At 41.4% G+C, this 27,581-nt stretch overlaps 2 protein-coding genes and 1 pseudogene across 4 annotated transcripts in view; all 3 read right to left on the bottom strand.

Annotated features, from left to right (window-relative positions):
- MRPS35 (mitochondrial ribosomal protein S35) overlaps positions 1–578 on the bottom strand; it is a 66,147-nt gene extending 65,569 nt beyond the window's left edge. The window contains exon 1 of one of the 2 annotated variants that reach the window (XM_085885830.1): positions 433–578. In XM_085885830.1, the coding sequence (XP_085741956.1) occupies positions 433–544 (112 nt within the window). In that variant the 5' untranslated portion in view covers positions 545–578. The remainder of the gene's footprint in view (positions 1–432) is intronic. The other variant, XM_085885831.1, reaches the window with a different exon arrangement.
- Positions 579–7,126: 6,548 nt separating this feature from the next.
- On the bottom strand, positions 7,127–9,248 carry LOC147025157 (uncharacterized). The gene has a single exon (XM_085885829.1). The coding sequence runs from the start codon at positions 9,153–9,155 to the stop codon at positions 7,317–7,319; it is 1,839 nt and encodes a 612-aa protein (XP_085741955.1). The 5' UTR covers positions 9,156–9,248; the 3' UTR covers positions 7,127–7,316.
- Positions 9,249–9,277: 29 nt separating this feature from the next.
- Positions 9,278–27,581, bottom strand: part of LOC147025156 (uncharacterized) — a 33,703-nt pseudogene continuing 15,399 nt past the window's right edge. Inside the window, exon 2 of the transcript XR_015059369.1 lies at positions 9,278–12,596. The product of XR_015059369.1 is annotated as an uncharacterized LOC147025156 (transcript). The remainder of the gene's footprint in view (positions 12,597–27,581) is intronic.

The following is a 27,581-nucleotide window of genomic DNA, read 5'->3' as shown; positions in this document are numbered from 1 at the left end:
CCTTCAATATCCCTCCCTTCCTTCTCATCATTCTCTGACTCTGCAGCCAATCTGTAACATGTAAAGGCAAATCATTTTGAAGCTCTGACAATTATATTTCTCACGATAACAAGGGTCCATATGCAATTTCATCCCGACACAAGGAACTTCGGAGCAGGAGGCCATTCGGCCCGTTATGCCTGCGCTGCACCCACACCAGATACCATCACATATCTACACAAGTCCTGTCAACATCCCGAGACACCTCTCGATCGCCAATGCATCTCGGTACCTATTGAACTTCAATTTAACCTTTCGCACTCTTTCTGATGCCACTACCTTTCTAGGGAGACAATTCCATTCATTATCTCCTCTCAGACTGAAAGTAAATGGAAGATCAATGTTATTATGAGGACGTATCGTATTGAAAGTGGTTATAATTATTCGCTTTACCTGTCGATATGATCCTTAATGGAACGTGCCTCGTTAACACGTTTCCCAGGCCGTGATTCGCACGCCACACGTGGTAGGCTGCCAGAGACGCGCCACAGCAAAGAGCTGCCATATTGCACGCAAATTCGAGCAAACCGGGAATCGTTCGTTTTATTAACGTCTAATTTGATTATAATTGTTGTGATCGCATAAACTATTTTATACCTAAGTTATATTCGATAAAACGAAAGGCACGTATAAAATGTACAACGATAATTTGGTGGAGGTTACAGCTGAGCTTTTGTATACACCCTAAATAGCTTTTCAGCTAAATACACCATTTGAAAGCTCGCTCAAACATAGTTAATGGAGAAAAATAAGTTAATAACACAGAAAACGTAAATAATATGCTTCGTTATTATATTTGTGTTATTATTTTTAATTTACTCCGATGTTTGTATGTAGTGTTGGGATCGTTCAGGTGTATGACTGTAGTGACTCGTTTTTTTTTTTCTTACGAGGAAGATTACCCGTCCCCCGTGACGGAATAACTTTCATTTAATCTATCAATTTAAATAATACTTGATGGATTTTTACAAAGGTCAATTGTGTTGCGTTCTTGGTTTCACTCGATCAGAGCCAAATCTCTCAGCGACTTATACCGCCATTAAAATACCGCCACTTGACTTATGCCTGTTCTCCCGTCATTTCAAAATTGAACGTTGAGCTTTTCAATGCAGCGCGAGAAGCGGCCTCCATAAACAGGAGACGGACGAACGCACAACCAGATACCACGGTTCACAAAATATAATAGACGACTTCCCTGCCAAGGGACTTCAACACAGAAAGACACCATTTGGCCCGTGAAGCCTGTACAATGGTTGCCAACCTATGGCGTTTTTGTACACAGAGTAAAGGCTCATGAAAGAGCTACAACACTAAACAGATCAAGACACAAAATGAACAGTTGCGAGGGTGGTGGAACACCAACAGTGGAGTTGAAGAACAAGATAGAGGGACAATTGGATAAATAATTGGGAAGGGAGGAATGGGTGGACAGGCTCGATGAATACAGAAGGAAACGTCTTCCACCCTTACCCACACCCCCAATCCTCCCAATCCCCTCCTCTCCCTCACTCCGCTGTCTCTTCCCCAATCCATCCTCTCTCCCCCACTCCCCTGTCTCTCCCCCACTCCCCTCACCCTGCCCTCTCTCCCTCACTCCCCTGTCTCTTCCCCAATCCCATCCTCTCTCCCCCTCCCCTCACCCTGTCCTCTCTCCCTCACTCCCCTGTCTCTTCCCCAATCCCATCCTCTCTCCCCCTCCCCTCACCCTGTCCTCTCTCCCTCACTCCCCTTTCTCTTCCCCAATCCCATCCTCTCTCCCCCACTCCCCTGTCTCTTCCCCACTCCCCTCACCCTGCCCTCTCTCCCCTGTCTCTTCCCCAATCCCATCCTCTCTCCCCCTCCCCTCACCCTGCCCTCTCTCCCCCACTCCCCTGTCTCTTCCCCAATCCATCCTCTCTCCTCCCCCACTCCCCTGTCTCTCCCCCACTCTCCTCACCCTGCCCTCTCTCCCTCACTCCCCTGTCTCTTCCCCAATCCCATCCTCCCTCCCCCACTCCCCTCACACTGCCCTCTCTCCCTCACTCCCCTGTCTCTTCCCCAATCCCATCCTCTCTCTCCCACTCACTCTCTCCCCCACTCCCCTCACCCTGCCCTCTATCCCCCACTCAGACTGGGTAGTTTGTAATTGCCTTCCCAGAAGTAGTTCGGGCAGGAATTTGTAATTTGGCCACTGTGCCGGCATTAGCTCGCCCATTCTTTGTGAAGCACACCGTGGGGATCTTTTAACGTCCATCAAGTAATACTGGAAGACAGGCCGCCCAGTTTAACGTCCATCCTAGGAACGACACAAACATTGATGATTCACCCAGTCTGTGAGAAACCAGAATGACAGTTTATAGCTGGGTCGAGATTCAAAGTCAGGATAGAGAGTTAAGAAGCGAGTGTGGGTACCTCAAGATCATCCTGTAGGCTGAGGTCATTTCTTAACGCACTGTTAATAAACATACTGCAATGCCATGTTGTATAGATGTATATGTTAACTGGAACGACCACTCGGGAGAGTAAATACCGCCTCCTGGCTTATTAGCTTACATTTTTTTCCCGCTGTGAGGTCGGATCTGGATCGGACCTGAACTAAAATTTAATCAGCTTGTTCTTGTTACCTAATCAACTCATCCATCAAGTTTGGACCAAATCTGTCCATAACTTTTTTCAGATATCGTGCTAAACTGTACATTGTTTTAGCCCTATCACTCAATGGTGAAGAATCGCTTAAAAATTTCTCGCATCCGGATCCGGATTCAGATGTTCAACAAAATAGAATCTGTTTTTCCTTTTTACATACCCAACCTGCCTTCCACGTTTCGCCCAAATCCGTCCACAACTTCTTCAGATTTCCTGCTATATGTCGTTTTTGTCCTTATCTCTCAATGGTGTAAAATCACTTTTAAAATTCTCGGATCCAGATCCGGATTCGCATCTTCACCACGATGTAATATTTTCATTCGTGTCACATAACCAAGTTCTCCCCCAAATTTAGTCCAAATCCATCCACAACTTGAGATTTGCTGTTCACAAACAAACAAACAAACAAACAAACAGACAAACAACAAGAAGACGTCATGCAGAGCATCATACTTGCAAAATCCATTGAACAAGTTTTACCACAAAAATAATTGGTGGTTGAATTTAATGACCAAATATGCAAATCCTCTTCAAATTTCAAGTCAATCGGATGAAAGTTGAGGATGTTAGAAATCTCACCGAAGTTGTTGACCTTGGGCCTATGTTGACCTTTTGAACTTTTGACCTTAAAAACAATGGGCTTCTTCCATGTGACAAACTCTACCATGTGGTGAAGTTTCATCAAGATAGGTTTAAAATTGTGACCTGTAAGCATAGACCCCTATAGAGAAGGACTGGAACCTCCCATGCTCGGGGTTTGTAACTTGAGTCTGAAGGATTAACTTGAGTCCGGGGCTAAAATGACTTCTAGAAGGGCGAGAGACACGATCTCGGGATCCATATAGGGGTTTTTGAGGACGGCGAGTTCAATAGTGTCATCTTCAACACCACCTGAGGTCATCTTCAAGGTCAAAAGGTCATATATCAAGGTCAAACTACTGAATTTTGGTATTTTTGGCCCGTTTTAGTGTCTAACTCATAAACGGTGAGAGATGGCTGATTGTAATAAGATGCAAGAGTGTAGAGCTGTCAAACTTTGATATTTATTGTCATATATCGTATGACATAAACATTATATGCATGTCACAACACTATACCTATTACAACTATGTCTATGTCTATCACGAGTTGGAGAGCTTTTCTTGCCTCCTGAGGCATCCCAAAGCCTTTTCTTTGTCACTTACATTGAGGACATGAGCTGTCAATAGAATGTTAGCTAAAGTAGTACATGCAGCATTACTACTAGCTAAAGGTGCATCTATGGAGGATAACAGCTCATAAAAATGAAATCGGCAACGCATTTTAGTCTTGTCATACAAATTATAGGCATTATGTACAAAAAAGACAGTTGACATAGTCGGCACACTCAATCCACCTCTATTCAAATTATCTAGAAACTCAGATGACACCTCGTTACCATCTTCATCATCAATGATCTCCTCCATACTAGTGCTATCGCCATATTTATGAACAAGGTGTCCGGCCAAATAAACTACTTTATGTTTAAGGGCATCGTCAGACCCCAAGAGATCCTGAGTGTCTTGAGGAGTAATCTCGTCAATGAGTTCACTTCGCTCATCTGGATTTATGGAAGTTGTAGTTCTTGTCGCAATCAATCACACGAGAACTAGATTCGGGCATAACCTCATGCTTAATGAGTGTTTGCAAATTTACAATTTTAGCTGCAGCCATAATGTCAAGTACGTCAATGTAGAAGTTTCCACCGCTTCTTTGCCTGGCTTGGCCGAAAAACTTTTCCAAGGCTTAATCTGCAAATATAGCAGGAAGAACATAGTCAAAGTCTTTCTCTGCCAGAAGCAATTTGGCAGCATCCACATTATTACGTGTGGACACAGTGAAGGCTTCAGCAGTTTGCTGAGTTAGCTTCAGCTTACGACCACCACCTCCTTGCCATGCGCAAGTAGATATAATTTGGCAGGCCTGCTCCAGCCTAGTGAAACTTGTACAGTCTGCTGTCCAAGGCTGTCTGGATTCGTCGCGCAGATGGATAGCTGAGAAACGGTCTTTCACGTTCATCATCTTGAAGCACTCACTCATTATCTGGGTGAGGATGATTGTGCCTTCGCTGATGCCCAGTGAATCCTTGAAGGTCTTTAAAGCAGCGACAGTCTTGTCATTGAACACTTGGCATACCAATGGTATGCTCTGGCGTTGAAGGGGCTTGGGGAAAACAGCGGTGTGCGTTAGCTTGGTTAAGCGAATAGGAATACACCGGTCGGTCTCATAAACCTTCTGAATATCACTTCAGTAAGCTTTGTACTCATGACCATCTATGACAAATGAGTGTCTTGCCATCAACAGTAATCCAGTTGTTGCGAACATTTTTGAAGATGTGCACGTAGTCGTACACTAAGAACATAGATTGCTCTTGAATTGAAAGCACTTGGCAACTTCCTGGTCCTCCAAGTTTTTAATAAACACTGCGGTTGCTATTGCAATTGTCACATATCAAAGAAATCACAGTACCGCCAGCACCAACTACAGCTGATGCAGCTTCGATAAGGACTTCCTTCAGCTGATCGGCAGTTAGTTTTTTGCAGGGCAAAATGCGTAGAATATAGAGTGGACCACCGAAATGGCAGGAAACTTCAACAACCATAGCATGTGAAGCAAGCATTTCGTGTTCACCACCCGCTGCTGCATTTTGAGCATATCCTACAACATGCCCTCCAGAAAATCGCAATGTCTCGACCAGCTTTACCTCGTCAAACATTAAATTGACCAAACGCTGCTGTGGTTTAAGCTGGTCGAACAAGGTTATGAGGTTGGAGTCCTGCTGACTACTAGCAAGCATCTGCTTTACCTTTTTTGTTGATGGTAGAATGATTAAGCCGGATCGACGAATCATTTTGTATGCACTGGGTGATATGTTGTGAAGCTGCATTGCGAAAATCATAGTATCAGTATCAAATCGGCGACGATCAAGAGGTTTGAACATAAGATGCAGCTGCGACAGAAGGAAGGTGAAATGAGGAAGCTCGTGTGCCTCAGTCATCCAACAGAGCTGGCTTATTACAAGCTGAAGAATTTCCTTGCTTGTGCATTCATAGATGTTTACCTGTAGTCCGGCAGATATGTGAAAAAAAATGTGCCTTTAGTGATACAAGCATGAAATTTGGCACACTGCTAGGGCAGTATCTTACAAAGAATTTTGGATATTGGGACATTCCAGATTATTCCCAGAGCCAAAATGGCGGCCATTTTACAAAATAGCCGATTTTGTGTTGTACAAGGAGGATACATGTGGATACAACTATATTTAAGAAGCATACCAGTGGTTTTATTTAACTAAATATAGATTCTAGCAAATAAGAAATAGCAAATAAAGGTGACAAAGCGTGAATAAACCATTTACTTGGACATTTTTTGGTGCATTTTTGCACTTTTGGACAGTTTTCTGCAACAAACTCTTCAAAAAACTGTTATCAAGCACCATGGAATGACTGTTGTTCATTTAACACTCTTGAACTCAGAGGAAGTGCTTCTGTTTGATCCTAACATCAACTTACAGAGTCAAAATTATACAGTGGAACCTCTAGATCCAGGTAACAGAGTCTACTATGATGCATGGATACATGTGTACATGTTCCATAATTATCATCTGTGATCTCTCTTGTCCCAGTTCTACTCTCTTGTACACTCCCCACCACAGTGACATAGAGCTGTGCACTGGAGTGCAGCCTTGACACACTTGCACTGTCCTCTGCATCCCTTTTTGCAGCCACACCTTAGTAGTTGCCGACATGCCTCAGTTGCCTCTGGGAGGGTTGTCCAGTATATGTCCCAGCCATTATCGGTGTGAACCCACCCCCAGTCACTGGGCGATGGGAGCTCTGGTGTGGACACCATCATCTGGCCCCAACAGTAGCCGGCTTGGTAGGTAGCTCTCTTGGTGTGCTGTTTCAGGGCTTCACGAGTTGGTGCGAAAGCAGCTATTGATCTGCCATTCTGGGTGAACAGATGCTTGCGACACTCATTGACATGTTCCTGGCTACTGATGCGATCATAGAGCGCAACAACAAAATGCTCCAGTGCATCCATGTGGTCATCTACGGCTGAAGGAGTTGGCGTGGCAGCCAAGGCACAGAATGCTGCAGTGACATCAGTGACCTCATCACAGGCTTTCCAGGTTTCCCATGCTTTTTTCTTCCCCTGCCTCCGAAGCTTGAAACGGTGTCGCATCCAGTGAGGGCATGGAAGAATGGCAAACCTCGACACTTGTTAGGTCCCAGTGCCACAGACATCTCGTGAGCTGCCAAGAACCTGAAGTTCTTTCCTGTGCCAAAAGCAACCCAGAGCTCATCAATGTCCAGACGTCCAGCTGCTGTCACCACAAGGACCACGACATCAGTGTCTACTGTACAGATCGACACTTTGCTGTATCCCTGCCTCACAGCGTCTTCAGCATGGAGTAGCATTCTTGTGTCAGCCTCTTCATGGCTACAAAGGGCAAGACCAGCAACATCTCGGGCCTGCGTACAAACCACATGTTTGTGGTGGGTGCTGATGACTTGTTTGTCTGTGTCTGTTGTTGCTACTCTGGTGGCTAGGAAGTCAAACAACTCCATCTTGTTCTCATCTGTGTGAAGAAAGGTCTGCCAGTTTCCAGGAATGGAACTAGATGGCTCGACTCACCTCGTGATGCCTTTGCCTCGCTTCTTCCTAGTGTCTGCCTTCAAACTGTCTGTGAGGTATTCATCCCAGACAATATCCATCCTGCTCATATGCTGCAGCTGAGATGTGATGTATGGCAAGAATACTTCTGATGCATACTCGTTGAAGGTCTTTGCTGTGCCAGGTGGCAGCATACTGATGATCACTGCACCATCAAGGATGATGACTTCAACTGCTGGACTAGCAGCAGCAGCAGCAGCATTCTCCTGTGGAGGGACCAGATTTTCTAAGCAGCCAACCAGATCAGACTTTGTTCCAAGTCTCATCTTGCCCATGTGTGACAGTGCAGGGGGACATGCTTGGTTCTCATGTGCGAAGAACTCATCAAGATCTCCATCACGTATCTGGGACGCAATGAACAACCTGGAGAACAGGGAGCAGTCGTTCTTCAGAGATGAAACCTGCAGCTGTGCTCTTGACTTCTCTCTGACTGGAGGTCGGCTGAAGAGAGGGAGGTTGTTTCTCTTGATTGGGTCGGTGATGGGCTTTGTCTGGTTGATAAGTCTCTCATGGACATTGGAGTCATGCGGTTCTTGTCCCAGCTTCTCGATCTGGCATACAGTATTGATAACTGCTGGGTCTGCCAGGTCTCTGCTGTCTAGCACCAGGAGATCCTTGCTGTCATCACAAAATGGGTTGCCCTTCTCCCCCATGACTTGAGTGAGTGAACGCACATCTCTAGCAAAGGCTACCTGTGTGTGCTTGGTCTGCTCGTGGTGTTTGTGAACAGCCTTCTTGGTCTCTGATGTGGCCTGGAACTCAGCGATCACTCTGGCCATCTCTGGACCAGACACCATCCAGCGGCGTAATGCAGCGGGATTCTCTGTCAGGCCTACAGCTCCTCCGTCACCCTTAACTAATGCGTTATTCTGCTCGTGGGCTTGGTCGATGGCCATCGCAGAAAACGCATGAGTGGTCTTCTTTACTGTGAAGTTGCCAGCAAGGAACTGCGTGTATACACTTGCATGTTTGGTCGCCAGTGTCACCATGTCACGCAGGTGAACTGGTATCCACCTGGCATAGTTGGTATGACCCAAGGCGAAGAACCAGGGGACAATCTTGCTCAGGGCATCAATGTATAGCAGGAAGTTCTCTTCACGGACCGATCTGACGTAGATTAGGACAGTGAGTTCCAACTGTAGAATGATCCACCAGAAGTGGAACTGCGGACTGGCTTGCACACGTTCAGCACACCAGTTTTCTAGATCCTGTCCCTCATCTGCTCCTTGGCTGAAGGCTTTCTGTAGGAGAAGATAGAGGTTACTGGCTGTGACCTGGTGAGCTCGCCGAGTGCGTGTAACATGGGCAGCCTTCAGGAAGGAATCAGCAGGACCAGTTGTAGCAACTTCTGCCTGCACCAGAGCTCCTGTCCACCCACAGCTATCCAGAAGATCACCCAGAGTTTTCAGTGCAGCCATCTCAATGTGGAGTCCACCAAATAGGATGACGAAGTGATCTTCTCCATGTGTTTCTGGCCATCTCCACTGGATCTGTTTGGTGAGTGCGTACAATGGCTGATCGACTGTGAGGACTGGGATCTGACCAGGGTTCAGAATCTCAACTGCTGTCTTGATGACGTCCATGGAGTGACGAATCATAGCCACGGACTTGGCCTGGTCATAGAAGAGAGGCAGCAATGAGGTGAGGGTCATGCCACACTCTGGTTCCTCTGGAATGGACTGCTTGCTGGCATGATATGCAGCCCATGACACAGTCTCGTCTCCCTGTAGTGGTGTGTCTGATGCTACACTAACTGCCATCTGCTCTAGCCACCTGTCAAAATGACAAGAACTCATCAACACAATTAACAAGAGGCAGGACCTCAGCACCACACACAGTTAACAAGAGATTGAGGCACATATATGAATACAGAATATGTACAACTTTCAGATGATATATTTTCTGTGGCGTACCTGTATTACACCTGCATTGCTTGAGGGATCAGTTGGCAGTCACTTCTTGGGACCAGCCAACTTGGGCATCGGTGGTTCACGTTTACCGAGAACCACAGGAGGTACAGTGGTGTATGACTCTGGCAGGTGTGCAGTGGTTGCTGTTGTAGTAACATCATCTGAGACTACTACCCACAGCCGTTGAACTCCACGCACTTCACTATTTGGGTGCTGGAACAGCGAGATGCCAGTGCCGTGGAACGAGTCTTGAGCACTAGTTGAGCTGGGATTGTGGTCGATGTTATCCACTGCACCAGTCGTGAACAGACCACTCTTCAGTTCAGGTGGGCAAACTGCACCCTCCTGCTGGAAGAAGCGGCAGATACTGTTCCCCAAGTCCGTGGAGATGCTCAGCACCCTATCATAGGAGAGGGAGAGACCCAAGTGGAACAGAGTGTCAACCAGGTCTCGTTTGCAAGTCTTTGTGTGCATCAGCATTCCCAGGTACACAGGCACGGGGGTTTCCCGATTGTGGCCGTGCTTGGTAGACTCAATACTCGTACTCTGTCGGCGGCATGCGTAGCTGTTGAACATGAGGAGCTGTGAGATTGTAAGAGTGGGTGTTGATACAGATGAGTGGCTTGACTGCTCTTGGATCGTGGGACCATTCAGGATCATAGCAACTAGTGCCACGAGAGAATTTGGCACGGATTGTTCTTGGCAGAGGGCATCAAATGAACCACTAAAGGCTGTCTTCATCTTCAACATGTCTCTTCGGACTATGTTCGCAGCTCGAGCAAGATGAACTCCATCACTATCAGCATCGTGTTCACAGGCCTTGTGAAGGGCTGATCCGATGTCCTCGTTGAAAACTAGCAGAACATCTCGGCCAGGCTTGTGCTCCTTCATGTCCGGAAAATATGTCATGATCCGGTGCTTGAGTTTGGTCGAGTGAACACGTCCAGTCAAGAGTGTTCCAAGCTGTTTCAGCCGGTTGTTGTACAGACTTGTTAGGTCTGCCAGCTTGAACACTGGTGCCACAAGAGCGTCCATGCGGGCATCATCGATGTAGGACACCAGTTCTCCGAGAGCTATGCCATGATTGATATAATCCTGGTCATCCAAGGTTCTCTTTGTGTCCCTTGCTTTGTTATAGAGGGAAACCAGACACTTCACATGGTACAGGGCATCTTGCGCCATCATATCTCCAGCACTCAGTTTAGCAATAAGTGGCTTGTCTTCTAGTTTCAGAGCACATTTCCTGACTCGTCTGTCCAGGTCAAAGGTAGAAGCTTTGCGCAAAGACTCGTTACCTGCTGGCTTGTCACAAAAGAAACACGTTTCGAGCAGTGACTCTGTGCGGTCCACACTCTGACGGGTATACTTTCATGTCATGCCTCCGGTATCCCCACTGGTTGTTTTCCTCTTCTCTGCCCGAATCAATTGAGTTTTGCTGTATTGTTGTCTGCACGAATCATGCCACTTGGCCCTGTGGTGCTGGAAGGTGGACTCAGTACCCTCACCATCGTCCAAGCGGGACATGTCGAGAGATTTTGGCAAGCAGTCGATCTCACTGAACCTGAGGAGGTTGTCTGCCAGAGTCTGGCATCCAGACCCTCCTGTGCTTCGCTTGGAGTCAGCTGGACAATGAAGAGGCTCAGTGGTGTCCATTTGACACAGCACACATAGGTTCCAGTCTGTCTGGTTAATTGATGTAACAGATGTACTTGGCCCTCGCTGCTGGGGGTCTAATAGTTTGAAATGCTTGGCCATTGTCTTGAACCACCACCAATCAGTCACTGTAAAATTGGGAAGAACCACCACCAAGCAGGGGATTAGTCTTTGGGTACACTACAGTGGAGTTATCACCTGAAAACAGAATAGCAGAGTTACAATATTTTCAACTACGAACCCCAGCCCAGAGGAGATGCATATATACACAATGGCGATCTTGGGTGATTGTCACTCGATGTCCCCAATAGGCCACCATACATTATTTCTTTGCACTGGACAGGACCATGTTAAACCCAAATCAATATGAACACACCATTGTAGTTTGAACATTTCTATTATGCAATCATGAAAATTAATACAGTGAGTACATCAATATCGATTTCGCAAATTTATGCATTTAATCGCAACATTGCCAGCTACCAGTATGTAATTAATAATGGAAATATTCATGGAGTCTAAATTCCTTTCACCAAATTTGATTTTTGATCTATTTATATTTCCAGAAACAATATTCAGGTAACATTCACATGCATGATCATATTGCAGAGCTCTTGTTCCAGCCATGCATTATTGCAATGGTAAACTGTTATCTGTGTCCCTCATAGACCACCGTAGATGCATTTTTTAGTCAAATATGAAGTAGATAATGAAGCATGTGCACACTAGTTGATAATAATCATATTATACTCACTACATTGTGTTTTGCACCAAGCACATATGACTTTGCTGACATTGTAGGCAGAATTTGTTATTCGTGGCAGCCATTTTGTAAAATGGCCACCATTTTGACCCTAGGGGTAATCTGGAATGTCCCTACATCCAAAATGTTTCCTAAGGGTATGCTATAACTGTGTACCAAATTTCATGCTTGTATCATCAAAGGCACAAAACTACTAGAATATTTCACATATTTGCCGGACTACTGGTCAGTTATGGATCTAATCTGGGACCATTTTGAGAGCAGGCTCTTCTTCTGCAAAGGAAAAAGTCGTTTGGGCACCTCAATGCCATCTTTCTCAACTCTATTCAAGAATAGAAATCCAAAAGGTGAGTGAAGTTGTTGGAAATGAAAGAACTGCTTGACAGTTTGTCCAGTAGCATCAGTTCTTGATAGGTAAAGGTTTTCCTGGTCTTATACGACGTTAAAGCCAGGAAAATAGGAGCTGATTTTAGCACAGAAGTGGTTGAAATCTTGGATATTGTCTGCAGCCTCATCAGCTGCCTGCATCTTCTTAGCTCTTGATTCTGACATAGAAGATGATGTTGGGCGTGGGGCTGAGGTCACCTGCTTCAAAGCTGATTTCGGTACTCCAGGAAATATTGATGGGGGTTCTTTGGGTCGTTTGCCACCCCTAACTGACACCCAATCACAATTGAAATGTGTCTCACAAATATATATCTCCTTTAAGCACCTCAAGCTTTCTTTCTCATTTGGCATTGCCAATATCCATCTCTCCCTCTCCTCAGGATCTTTTGGGTAGGATATGACCTTTACATAAGGCGTCCCATCATAGTTTCCTCTACAACCAAAGCAGCTGCAACGACGTGGCACATTGTCACCAAAGCAGGAAACAACACAAAGATCCTGTGAGATCACCAGCTGGACAGTTTCTGAAAGAGAAACAAACAAAACATACATTAGTTAACGATGATAGAAATCAGCAAGTAGGTGCAGTAGGTGCACAATGTCATGTTTTGTCATAGACTTTACAAAAGTTTTCCTCTATGAGTTGACACAAAAACGGACAAAAAATACCAAAATTCAGTCATTTGACCTTGAAATATGACCTTTTGACCTTGAAGATGACCTCAGGTGGTGTTGAAAATGACACTATTGAACTCGCCGTCCTCAAAAACCCCTATATGGATCCCAAGATCATGTCTCTAGCCCTTCTAGAAGTCATTTTAGCCCCGGACTCAAGTTAATACTTCAGACTCAAGTTACAAACCCCGAGATCATGAGGTTCCAGTCCTTCTCTATAGGAGTCTATGCCTGTAAGCGATAAACAGACAAACAGACAGACAGAAGAACAAAATAGATTGAACAATACACTTGAAAAAAATCTTCGATTTTGCAAGTAACAAACAAGCAGTCATAGACTGGTACTTACGAAATCGTCGACTTGACCTCTGACCTTGTCTAATAAAAGCTGTCTTTCGAGAAGGTAGCGACGTAAACCAGAAGTTTCTACGATGAATCTGAACCAAACCATCAAAAATCGAATGTTTGACCTCACTGTGACCTTGACCTTTGACTGATTTTGACCAAAATCTAATCAGCGCTAGCCATCAGCCTCCTAAATCACGTGGTGTAATTTGACATTGGTAGCTTCTTCCGTTCTCGAGTTATAACTTTTTTTTGGATCTTTGACCTCACTGTGACCTTGACCTCTGACCGATTTTGACCAAAATCGAATCTGCGCTGGCCATCACCCTCCTGAACCACATGGTGTAATTTGACATTGGTAGCTTCTTCCGTTCTCGAGTTATCGTGCCTACAAACAAACACACACACACACACACACACACACACACACACACACACACACACACACACACACACACACACACACACACACACACACACAAACACACACACACACACACACACACACACACACACACACACACACACACACACACACACACACACAAACACGACGGTAGTCATCAATATACTTACGAAATCTAAAGATTTCATAAGTAACAAACAGACAGGCAGAAAGGAGTGAAAACATAACCTCCATCCACCCTCAATGGTGGAGATAAAAATGTGCATATAATAAAAATCGAATCCAAATCCAAAGAGATCTCTGAACCTTCTGAACTGGTGTTCCTGGGTGGTGTAAAATAGAATCAGACGTACAATAATTACTGCACTTTTGAAAGAGTGAATAAATAAATTTTGGAGCTATTTTATGTCAGTTTTGTGGACCATATTATTTAATGATATCATGCCAGGTTAGAATAAAGTTGGTCTTTCCTAATTTTTTTTCCAATTTCACTCCACATTTCGACATAATTATTTAGGCCATGATTTCCAATCGTTAAATATGAAATCAGATTTTGAATATTAGTTTTTAATAAGCTTACAAGATACATTATTCAATCTTGCCAAGAGCCAATGACATTGCACCAAGCCTCCTCACACAGCCATTCAGAATAACAGCTAACAGATGAACGGACAGCCATCATTGTTTTATAATGAAGTATGGCAGTACTCCATAAAAAGGGATGATACTGGAAAAAATGGCCGCCCATTCAAATGTGTGCACAATGATATGCTCATAGACCACTCTAGAGTGAAGTCATAAGCATTTAAAAGCCATAACTTTTATTCTCGAGCATTTTCTGAAGTACCAAGACTTAAAAAAAAAAACCCACCAAAATTGATCGCTAAAGTTCCACAACGAGAGACCGATAAATCGCCAATTTGTACTTCTTCTTCCCCTCTAAAAATAATGTTAAACTGTAGCACAACCTCCCTCAATAACTGCTGAGGTCATTATGGTGATTGCAATGCAAGGAAGTTCCTTTTTCTCTGGGTTAGTGCACGCAACCCAAAATTGAAAAATACATCAAACATTAATCATTTTATTATGAAAATAAATTCAAGGTAAATGCAGACTCAACCAGACCAGGCCATGATTGTGGGAATGGGAGGGGGGGGGAGTGAAATTGGACAGAATCATTCCAAAAGCAATACATATCTGAACCATCCCCAAATCAACTGGTACAATTACTAAAACAATTTATTAACATACATTCGATGGATTTAATCCATATCAAAACAAAAATATAAAAAAACATATAGCATTTTATTATTTTTTACGATATTCACATCAACATTTCCACACATGTGGTAATCGACAAAGTGGACTGAACCACAAACCATGATTGACTGGGGGATGCAGACTGGTAATATTCACAAGCCATGATTGACTGGGGGATTGACTGGGGGATTGACTGGGGGATGAATAGTGATGCAGAACAAAAAGTTTAGTCAGACAATGCTTTTGTTTGGTTTAAAAAGCTTGTTTTAGGCTAATTTGAGCATTTTTGCTAATTTGAAGCTAAAATACTCACTATTTCAATGAAATCACACGTTTTTGCTTCAGAATAGTGATGCAGAACAAAAAGTTGAGTCAGACAATGCTTTTGTTTGGTTTAAAAAGCTTGTTTTAGGGTAATTTGAGCATTTTTTGTGCGGATTTGAAGCTAAAATACTCACTATTTCAATTAAATCACACGTTTTCGCTTCAGATTAGTGATGCAGAACAAAAAGTTGAGTCAGACAATGCTTTTGTTTGGTTTAAAAAGCTTGCTTTCGGGTAATTTGAGCATTTTGCGTGAATTTGAAGCGAAAATACTCACTATTTCAATGAAATCACACGTTTTCACTTCAAAATAGTGATGCAGAACAAAAAGTTGAGTCAGACACTGCTTTTGTTTGCTTTAAAACGTTTGTTTTAGGGTAATTCGAGCATTTTTTTTGCGCGAATTTGAAGCTAAAATACTCACTATTTCAATGATATCAAACGTTTTCGCTTCAGAATAGTGATGCAGAACAAAAAGTTGAGTCAGACAATGCTTTTGTTTGGTTTAAAAAGCTTGTTTTTGGGTAATTTGAGCATTTTTTGCGCCTATTTGAAGCAAAAATACTCACTATTTCAAAGAAATCACACGTTTTCGCTTCAGAATAGTGATGCAGAACATAAGATTGAGTCAGACAATGCTTTTGTTTGGTTTAAAAAGTTGTTTTAGGGTAATATGAGCATTTTTTTGCACGAATTTGAAGCTAAAATAGTCACTATTTCAATGAAATCACACGTTTTCGCTTCAGAATAGTGATGCAGAACAAAAAGTTGAGTCAGACAATGTTTTTGTTTGGTTTAAAAAGCTTGTCTTCGGGTAATTTGAGCATTTTTTTTGCACGAATTTGAGGCTAAAATACTCTATTTCAATGAAATCACACATTTTTGCTTCAGAATAGTGATGCAGAACAAAAAGTTGAGTCAGACAATGCTTTTGTTTGGTTTCAAAAGCTTGTTTTAGGGTAATTTGAGCATTTTTTTGAGCGAATTTGAAGCTAAAATACTCACTATTTCAATGAAATCACACGCTTTTGCTTCAGAATAGTGATGCAGAACAAAAAGTTGAGTCAGACAATGCTTTTGTTTGGTTAAAAAAGCTTGTTTTAGGGTAATTTGAAAAAAATTTTTGCGCGAATTTGAAGCTAAAATACTCACTATTTCAATTAAATCACACGTTTTCGCTTCAGATTGGTGATGCAGAACAAAAAGTTGAGTCAGACAATGCTTTTGTTTGCTTTAAAAAGCCTGTTTTAGGGTAATTTGAGCAACTTTGCGCGAATTTGAAGCTAAAATACTATTTCCATGAAATCACACGTTTTTGCTTCAGAATAGTGATGCAGAACAAAAAGTTGAATCAGACAATGCTTTTATTTGGTTTAAAAAGCTTGTTTAGGGTAATTTGAGCATTTTTTGCGTGAATTTGAAGCTAAAATATTCAATATTTCAATGAAATCACACGTTTTCGCTTCAGAACGGTGATGCAGAACAAAAAGTTGAATCAGACAATGCTTTGCTTTGGTTTAAAAAGCTTGTTTTAGGGTAATTTGAGCATTTTTTTTTGCGTGAATTTGAAGCTAAAATACTCACTATTTCAATGAAATCACACGTTTTCTCTTCACAATAGTGATGCAGAACAAAAAGTTGAGTCAGACAATGCTTTTGTTTGGAATAAAAAGCTTGTTTTCGGGTAATTTGAGCATTTTTTGCGCGAATTTGAAGCTAAAATACTCACTATCCGTTTGTGCGGATGGGGGTAGAGCTTGTGTTGGTGGGGGCGGAGCTTCTGCGGATGGGGGCTTACACATTTTTTTGTGCGGTCTTACACATTTTTTTGTGTGTATGTGCTTTTTGTGGGTGGAACTTGTGTGGGGTGGGGTTTATGAGTGTGGAGCTTTTGTGTATCGGGATTGTGTGTATGGGGATTGTGTAGATGTGGCTTTTGTGGGTGGGGTTTGCGTGGGTGGGGCTTGTGTGGCGTCGTCAAAAAGGGGCGGAGTTAAACAAGGGGTGGAGTCAAAAAAATTTCAATTTATCTTTGTCTTTTGCAATTCCTGTGAATAAAATGAACCTAAAATCTCTTCCCCCTTTAAATCATATACCTTATAAGTCCAAGGAACTGTATCTATTACATGAACGATTTTAAAAGTTAATTTGTCCATCGCTTCGTATAACCTTTTTCAAAATGGGATTTCCACCTGTATATTCTTACTATATCACCAACTTTGAACTTAGGCTTTCTGACGTTAATGTCTTTTTCATATTTTAATGTTGTAAATGTTTCTGATAGTTTCGTATTCGTTGAGGTGTGAATCGTATCATTATACTTATCTACAATATCCTGAATTAAAGATGACCATTGTTGAGAACCGAGTTGAGTGAATTTTTTGTATAGTCTCTCTTTTAAAGTGCACTTGAATCGCTCAATAACAACCGCTTTTCCTTCATTTAAGGTGTTAAAAAATTCATAAATGTTTTGTTGTAGAACTCTGTACCCTCATCAGTCCATAATTTTTTAGGTTTTCGCTTACTTTTATTAAATATCTGTTGGAAGGCTAACATGATTGTATTCCCGGTTTTGTTTTTCAAAGGGACGACCCACACATATCTACTCCTCAAATCAATAAAGGTTAAAGCACACTTGCACCCCTTATCATTATTGAGTCAATCAAACCAGTGGACCAGATATATTCAACTTCCTTGGAATAAACATTCCTTCTACGAAACTTTGTGATTATTGGTTTATGTAATTTATCAGCTAATTGCTCTTCCATCTTAATGACATCATTAGAGCCTATAAGTTTTTTGAATTTCCAAGCCCAAGTTTCAATTTAGCACTGATCATCTTCTTCACGATGAACCTATCAACTTTTTCTCTCAATGTTGGATTTTGTATGAGAGACAAATTGTACAACATTTCTCTCTTGGCTTCATGTTTTTCTTCCAACGTTGTGGTATTTCCATAATCAATATCATGCCTCATGCACACTTCATCAACCCCACTGATAGGTTTTCTCCACGGTTTAGGATTGTCAGCGTCATCTAGTCTTTTATTCGTTTGTTCCTGGACCACAGAAAGAATACCCTGGTAGATGTAATTCCCCTGGTATTCCAGTAGTTGTAAATTTACTTCCTGATAAAAACTTTTGCATATCTCCCCCATGTTTGTGTTTTGGGAAATGACTCTTTTTTTTTTTTGAGCCACACACCGAATATGTACCTTTTTGTATAACCCTATTATTTTTACTTTTGACATACGAGATATTTTTACTCTTGGTTTTCTTTTTACATTTTAGACAATAACTTATTTATTTATTTATCAAGACATCAAAAATTTATCAAGATTAACCAAATCAGAACTATATAAGAGAAAATGTAAAACGTATCCTTCTAAGAGATGTCTCAACTCCTTTCACACAAAAGAATGATTAAATCAACATTGAAAATATTGTGGTAATCATAAATCAACCATAATCAATTTACCAAAAGGAGGTTCAAACATATCATTCAAAGATTTTAACAAATCTATAAAATATCCGTTTGTGATATATGCTGATTTTGAAAGTATCCTTGAAAAGATAGATACTGTTTCACCAAATTCAAATAAATCAAACACAAATAAATATTACAAATATACTCCTTGTGGTTTATGTTATTTTATCAAATCATCTGTTGGTGATGAATACAACAAGTTAGAACTTTATAGAGGAGAAGATGCCTCAGAGGAGTTTGCAAGACGATTGGAAAAAGACTGCATAAAACTAAGAGAAATAATGGTTAAAACCTATAATAATGGTTAAAAAAGGAATTTAGAAAGAAGAGTATCTGTCATATTTGAGAGGAGAAAATTGAGGGAGAGGTCAAGGTAAGGGATCACAGTCATCTTACTGGTAAATATAGAGGTACAGCTCATTCCCGTTGTAATCTTAATTACAAGCCTCCAAACTTTATTGGATTCGCTAGATATCCCTTATTGTCAGGTTTTCCGTGTGTGTGTGTGTGTGTGTGTGTGTGTGTGTGTGTGTGTGTGTGTGTGTGTGTGTGTGTCTGCAACGAGAGGCTCCACAGAACAAACCAGCAAACCGATTTCGATGACACTTGGCGAACAGGTGCCATATGGGGTGGGAATGGGCGTGTTCGAGTTTCTCCATTGCTATGCAGCGGCCGAAAAACCGCGTTCACTATTTTCAATACTTGTCCTACAGTTTTGAATGTGGAGAAACGAGACTTCGGAATTAAACACTGAGATATCTAGAACATTTTACTCGAGCCGATTTTTGATTTAGGTTTTATTTTTGAAATGGTAGTCCTTCAAAAATAGGGTGTCTATTTACTGTCATTTTTTATGAGGGGCTTAGGAAAGTGGGCGGAGCTGAGGGAAAGTGGACGTGGTTGATGAAAAGGGGGAGTGGCATAGGAAAGTGGGCGTGGCTTATGAAAAATAATGCGTGGCTCAGGAGGTGGTCAAACAAGAGCATTGAGAGAAGTTTATCGGGTTTTCCGTGTGTGTGTGTGTGTGTGTGTGTGTGTGTGTGTGTGTGTGTGTGTGTGTGTGTGTGTGTGTGTGTCTGCAACGCGAGGCTCCACAGCGCAAACCAGCAAACCGATTTCGAAGAAACTTGGTGAACAGGTGCCATATGGGGTGGGAGTGCGCACGTTTGAGTTTCGTTGCTAAGCAACCACACGTTGCTATGCAGCGGCCGAAAAACCACGTTCACTATTTTCAATACTTGTCCTACAGTTTTGAATGTGGAGAAACGAGACTTCGGAATTAAACACTTCGAGATATTTAGAAAATTTTACTCAAGCCGGTTTTTTATTTACGTTTTATTTTTCAAATGGTAGTCCTTCAAAAATCGGCTGTCTATTTACCATAATTTTTTTATGAGGAGTGCCAGTTGGCAAAATATGCAATAGGAAAAATCTTGCCAGGCAGAGGAACAATTGTATGTGAACCAATACGTCTTGGCAATGAATCTTTGTCGGTGGATCGGTCAGAATGAAAAGCATCGTATCCAGCGCTTCGATCCCAGCAGATCCCTCGTCGCCTACCGGCTTGTTCCTGTCTTTCTTCACAACAACGCTCACAATGACACACATCTATTTATAAATGAACTTTCAAAGACATCTGGAGATATTTCTGCCATTCCTAAAACAGATCAAAAATACATCTCATTCACAAAAACAATTCATACATCCCTCATAACCCATATCAGATTTCTTGACACATACAAGTTTATGGCAAGTCCATTATCTAACTTAGCATCAAATATTAAAAACTTACCGAATCTTAAATCACATTTCTCAAATCAAGAAGAGATTGATCTCTTATCACAAAAGGGAATATATCCATATGACTATATGGATTCATTTGAGAACTTTAAAGAAACACAACTTCCTTCAAGGGAAAGTTTCTCTGGCAAGTTGACTAAAACTCATATTTCCGATAGAGATTATACACAAGCTAAAAAGGTTTTGGAGAAGTTTAATATTAAGAATCTTGGAGAATATCATGATTTGTATCTTAAAACTGATGTATTCTTATTGGCTGATGTGTTTGAAACTTTTAGAACAGTCTGTCATAATAAAAATTCTTATGGATTCGACCCCGCTCACTATTACACAGCCCCGGGTTTGGCTTGGAGTGCAATGTTAAAAATGACAAAACAAAATTTGGAATTAATCAGTGCTATAGATATGCTTTTAATGATAGAGAAGGCTAAAAGAGGAGGAATATCTCAAGTATGTTCCAAGAGATATGCTGAAGCAAATCACAAATATATTCCTGATTATAAGAAGAATGAGGACAACTCTTACCTGATGTATTATGATGCTAACAATTTGTATGGGTGGGCTATGTCTCAATCATTACCTTATGGAAAACTTAAATGGGTTAAAGAAAAACATTATGAAAAACTTTTACAAGACATTGTTGTCTCCTCTGAAAAAGAATTGGATGAAGCTGAAGTTGGATATTATTTTGAGGTTGATTTAAAATATCCAGATGAACTTCATCACAAACATAAAGACCTACCTTATGTTCCTGATAAAGAAAATCCAAGAAAAGAATGGTTCAGTGATTACCAACAGTCATTCAATATGAAAGGTAAATCTCCAGAAAAAACTTCTTACTACATTAAATGACAAAGAAATTTATGTTTTGCAACAAAGAAACTTGAGACAATATTTATCTGCTGGGTTGAGAGTGAGGAAAATTCATAGCATTTTGAAATTTAAACAGTCATTGGTTAAAGAAGTATATTGATTTTAATACAAAAAGGAGAACAGAAGCAAAAACATATTTTGAGAAGGACTTTTATAAATTAATGAATAATGCTGTATTTGGAAAGACTATGGAAAATGTTAGGAATCGACAAAACATAAGACTTGCTACATCTTCGAAACGGGCTTCAAAGTTAATTAATAGACCGAGTTTTGAACGAGCGGAGGTGTTTTCAGAGAACTTTTGTGCTATTCATTTGAAAAGAGAGAGTATTGAAATGGATAAACCTATTTATACAGGAACATCAATTATTGACTTGTCAAAGTCATTAATGTATGACAATTACTATAATAATTTAAAATCAAAGTATAAGGATAATGTGTCATTGTTATATATGGATACAGATATTTTATATTAGAAATTAAGACAAGTGATGTATATGAGGATATGATTGATAATATTGACATATATGATACAAGTAATTATAACTCGGGCGATGTGTTGTTTTCATCAAAGAATAATAAGGTTATTGGTAAGTTTAAAGATGAATTGGGTGGGAAGGTCATTAGTGAATTCATAGAATTGAGATCAAAGTCTTATGCTTTTACGTATATTGATAATAATAATAACATTGAAAGGTGTGATAACAAGCTAAAGGGAATAAAGAAAAATATAATCAAGGAAACAATAAACTTTAAACATTATTACAACTCTTTAACCTTAAAGAAGTAAGAGTACAGAAAAATGAATACAATAAGAAGTTAAAAGCATCAATTATATGCAGAAAAGATAAGTAAGAAAGCATTAGGAGCTTTTGATGGTAAAAGATATATTTTAGAGAATGGAATCAATAGTCTCCCGTATGGTTATAAATATAAGTGTTAAGATATTGGGTTGGGAATTTTAACAGGCTACCGCTGTCTTTTTACTGCTTTATAAATGATAGAACCAGGCAATAACCAAACCAAAGAGTGGAGATTTAATCAGCCTTGGTATTTAAATGGAAAACATAAAGAATGTGAGAAATATCAAATAAGTCTTATTGAAGAAATAACCGGGGTAAAAGGTGATAAAACAAATAAGCGGATAAATTTAATTACAAATAAGTTGGAGGATGTAAAGAAAAAAAAATATCCTTGAATGGAGTGAAAACTTTGATGGTTATCAATTGAACAATGGAAAAACAATTTACTACAATCTCAAAATGATATGTGGCTCAGGAGGTGGTCAAACAAGAGCATTGAGAGAAGTTTATCATTTCATTTCATTTCTGCTCAACAAAGACACTTAAACCAAGAACCAAGTTCCAAAGTAATCTTTGTGAATATACTCGATGTTGATGAATGTAATAGGAAAATTAATTTATTCCCCAAAGTAGAACATGGAGCAATATTCATTGGTTTGCTCTTTGAGTGGAATGAAAATATAAAAGGAAAGAAGTGCTTTAATCAGTAAGTCTCAATTTAACACTTGCTTGTGTGGGAGGGGGAGGAAATCAGTCTCCTATTTTGGGCTTTTGGGGCTTGAGTCAGTCTCAATTTTACATTTGCTTGTATGGGAGGGGGGGGGGGAATTAGTCTCCTATTTTACATTTGCTTGTATGGGAGGGAAGGGAATCAGTCTCAATTTTCCATTTGCTTGTATGGGAGGGGGAGAAAATCAGTCTCCTATTGGGGGCTTTTTGGGCTTTAGCTCGAAAGTTTTTCCTTTTTCCCCCATTCATTTGAATGGCTGCCTCAGAAACCCCATTTATCCTCTTCTGTCAATCGAGTCATAAATTGCTGCCACTTTTGGGGCTGTGGCTTTGCTCTTCCCTCAATGAGGTGTAGCTTACCCTTCCAATGCCCCCAAATCTGTCCAATGCCCCCTCAAGTAAAATCTAACTCCATCAGGTATCACTGAAACCAAATAGCTACCAAAACAAGAGAGTTCATTGAACACATTACCCCATGTTGGGCGGAGTCTCCAAGCAGAAAATTTTATTGGTGGTGATGATGTAAAGTGTAGAAATATTTTGACCAAGTACTGCTGAACGGAATGGTATTGAAAGTGTAAGAAGGTGATTTGTGCTCCACAGTGTTTGTGTATAATTCAGTTGAAATAAAATAAAGACTTTAAACATTGTAGAAAAATTTTTTGGAAAGTTTACCACCATTATTGCAGTGTCTTTTAAACCACCTAAGCAAACACATATATTAATTATTCATTCCTGTTGTTTGTGTCCTTCATAACGTCCTTAAAAACAGTAAGTTTTCAGTTTGGAATGATTTTCAATTTTGCTTAACTGCCAGGCAGACAGACAGAGTGAAAAGGTTATCTCACTTCTCCCTGTGCATGTGCAATCATGACGGATTCAGACACAAAGTAATGCTAAACTACAGGTTTGTTTTCTGATTAATGTCCGATTCATGCTCAAAATTTAGCATTCAATTGCAGTTAAGTTGTTCCTTGATTATAAACTGACGTTTGTATCGACAGAGAGACGGATAGACAGAAATGAACCAATTGCTTACCACCACTTTTCGCTTCGCTTCCGCCGGGTAACGAATACTGAATTCCCAAATGCATGTTAAATACCAAAATAGTTCCGACATACTTACAAAATATATCTCGTACCTGGATTTCTAACTTCCTCCATTTACACAGTAACATGTTGCGATCAAACAAACTCTTTCCTCTCCTCTTCCCTCTGAATGGGCACTGAAGGCCAACCAAGGCATTATCGTGGGCGCAGTCCTTTTATGCTTGCATAACCAATCTGATACTCTTGAAAACCCTCTTCCTTTTTGCAGAAAACTCCAGATTATGATGTACAGGACTTCACATTTTATACATTTACTTAAAAATTAACATCCATATAACCTTACCTTGAATGATCAGCATCCAATTTTACTTTACTTCAGGGCCACCGAGATTTATTAACTTCAAAATCAGGTAAACAGTAAGTTTTGATGGAATAAAATGCGACGTGGGAATAAGAAGCATTTTAATTCACGCTTTGCCTCAAGGTACAGAGGCCTTATACATATTACATGACAACTCATGTAATATAGGGTTGATTGAATGATTTGAATGTGCTGTCTTTGTTACTGTGCTTTTATATGCGTGTCTTTTACGTATTTAGTGCCAAACAGATGGTACACCACACCCAACGCCTGTGGGTCTCTGGAATAGAGATCCTTTACAGACTGTTTGCTGAGCGGATAGGTTGCAGATTCCATAAACCTTAAGATCTTGGCCATTGGAGACCGAGAATGCGGCATCATGATGGCGATGTGCTAAAGGGACGTATAAAGACCGAACCCTAACCCTGTTACATTCTAGGAATGCTCATCATTTGGCAGGACAGCCAAAGAAGTGTTGCGAGCAAAGCAGTGGGCCATAGATCCAGCAGGTGTCTGTTTGTCACTGCGAAGCATTCCAGCACAGAATCTACAACCACTTGGAATGGCACACTGGATGTGTACTCTTCATCTACTCCATCTTTGTGTGAACCGGGAACCATTTACAGTTTACGGCCTTGTTTATACGAGTTTGCTTTTGATCGTTTCATTGCTTCCAGTCTGCAGATGTTTAATTGCTGTTTTATCATCCATTTATACACCATGAAACACTTTATATAACCCTTGTTGATGAAATTTCCGGAAGAGAATTTTCATACAAGTATCTGGATTTATTTGGCCAAGGTATACAGAGCAAAATAGCAGCAAGAAATGCCACATCCAAAGGAATTGGCAGTTCCCAAAATGATACACCCTTTTATGGAGGTTTATATATAGTCAGGTCCATTTGCAAGTCATACTATGATTGTAAGCATCCACCATGTAGGCCTTACCACACACTGGCACGGCATGGTTTGCATGTGGTCAAATTGCATGTGCAATCGAACACAGCAATATCAATCCCCCTGTTTTTAATCTCCGACTGATTTCACCAGAGGGAACTACAGGTTTGCTGTCCATCCATCCGTCCATCCCACCTGTGGTTTTCCGGCTTGTTTCAAATACCCTTTAACATATTCAAATGAAACTTGGTACATGGCTTTACTATGGTAAGTTACAGAACAAGTTCGAGTTTCAGGACGTTTCATCAATTTTTTCACAGAGTTACAGTAATCCCCCGCTATATCGCGGTTCACCTGTCGTGCCCCCGGTTCATCGTGGGTTTTCCCTTGGAACCTAAATAATTTTTTCTGCGGATTCCCCCGGTATATCGCGGTAATAATATATAAAATATAAATTATTTAAGCAATAAATTATAACACGTGGCGCTCGACAAGTCACACAACGCACGAGTCAAAGTTTCGCTTGTGAACTTCGAATGTTTTCTACGTTTTTTTCTCCAAGCCCTACGATGCCGCCCAAACGCCCTGCACCTTCTAAGCAATCTAAGTCTTCTGGCAAGGAACCGAAGCACCAGACGAAGACCCTGATGCTCCAGGAGAAGGTTAAGGTGCTAGATATGCTTCGGGAAGGAAAAAGCTTTGCCGCGGTTGGACGAGCACTGCCAAACCGACCAGACCAGACAATTCGATCTCCGGCATAAAATAACAGTGAAGATGGAAACAAAATAATGTCTGAAATCCATTTTATACCAGTAATACTATAAATACCGCCCAGAGACAAACACCGCCCAATATGTCTGGAGATAAACACAGTCGGGAAATAAACACTGCCCGACATGTCCGGAGATAAACACAGTCGGGAAACAAACACTGCCTGGACACATCCAGAGACAAACTCCTGTCTGGACATAAACACAGCCTAGACACGTTCAGAGACAAACACTGCCCGGACACGTACGGAGCCAAACCATTCCGGAGACAAACACCACTTGGACAGGAGCAGAGACAAACTCCCTAATGGACACATCCAGAGACAAGCTCCCATCTGGACATAAACACTGCCTGGCTGCATTTGGAGACAAACACCACCCGGATGTGTCCAGAGACAAACTCTAGTTCAGACATAAACACCTCCTGGACACGTTCGGAGACAAACACTGCCCAGATGCATTAGTAGACAAACACCACCTGGTTGCATCCTGAGACACACACTGCCTGGATGTGTCCAGAGACAAACTCCTGTGAAGACATAAACACCGCCCAGACACGGTCAGATACAAACACCACCTGGATGCGGCTGGAGCAAATGTGTTCAGAAACAAACACAACTTGGACACATCCGGAGACAAATTCCCATCTGAACACGTCTGGAGACAAACCCTGCCCAGACATGGCCGGAGACAAACACCACCCGGACAAGTCCAGAGACAAACTCCCATCCAGACATAAAGACAGCCCAGACATGTTCGGAGACAAACACTGCAGGAACGTATCCGAAACTAAGCCGTCTGGAGACAAACACCACCCAGACATGCCTCGAAACAAACACTGCCCAGACACATCTGCAGATAAACTCCTGTCTGAACATGTCCAGAGACAAACTCCCGTCCAGACATAAACACCGCCAGGACACATCCGGAGACAAACACTGCCCAGATGCATCTGTAGACAAACACTGCCTGGATGCATCCTGAGACAAACTCCTGTCTCGGCATAAACACTACCCGGACACGGTTGGAGGCAAACACCACCTGGATGCGTCCAGAGCAAAGCTGTTCAGAAATGAACACAGCTTGGACACATCCGTAGACAAATTCCCATCTGAACACGTCTAGAGACAAACCCTGCCCAGACACGGCCGGAGACAAACATCACACTGACATAAACACCATCCAGACATAATCACCGTCTGGATATGTCCAGAGACAGAGACAGAAAGAGAGAAGAGGAGGGAGAGTGAGAGAGGTATGACAGGAGTGTGTAGCACTGTATTAGAAGGGGATAGAGCAAGGATGGGATAAAGGGAGAGGGGTGGGGGTAGTGAAGTTAGCAGAGAGAATATGTTATGCTTTATGAACAACACACACAAACAGACACACACACACACACGTTATTGATTGGCCGATATCAGCAGTTTTTGAGGCATTGGAAAATTGGAGTTTGTGTGATTACTGACAATATATTACGTACTGTATACACCCCAAAAACCTTGAGTCGTTGTCACCGAAAAACAACGTGGTATTTACATCAATGTTTCAGGGAGATGTGCACAAACATTAGTCTTTATAAACAGCTGCATGAATGGATGGAAGAAAAATTGGCTCGGTAATTTAGAAAACACGTGATAAATACAGCAAACGGCTTAGAAATCGGGTTTTATCAAATATATTTTCCTTAGAAACTCACATGGAGAAACATATAACCTTTGGAAAGCAAAC

The sequence above is a fragment of the Eptatretus burgeri genome, chromosome 6 (assembly GCF_056783735.1).
Source record: "Eptatretus burgeri isolate ZD-2024b chromosome 6, Ebu_testis_v1, whole genome shotgun sequence".
In the NCBI taxonomy this organism is placed as follows: domain Eukaryota; kingdom Metazoa; phylum Chordata; class Myxini; order Myxiniformes; family Myxinidae; genus Eptatretus; species Eptatretus burgeri.
This window is presented reverse-complemented; position numbering and strand designations above follow the sequence as displayed.

Excerpts from the sequence above, each read along its gene's own strand:
- LOC147025157 (XM_085885829.1), bottom strand. The coding sequence starts at position 9,155 with ATGAGTTCTTGTCATTTTGACAGGTGGCTAGAGCAGATGGCAGTTAGT.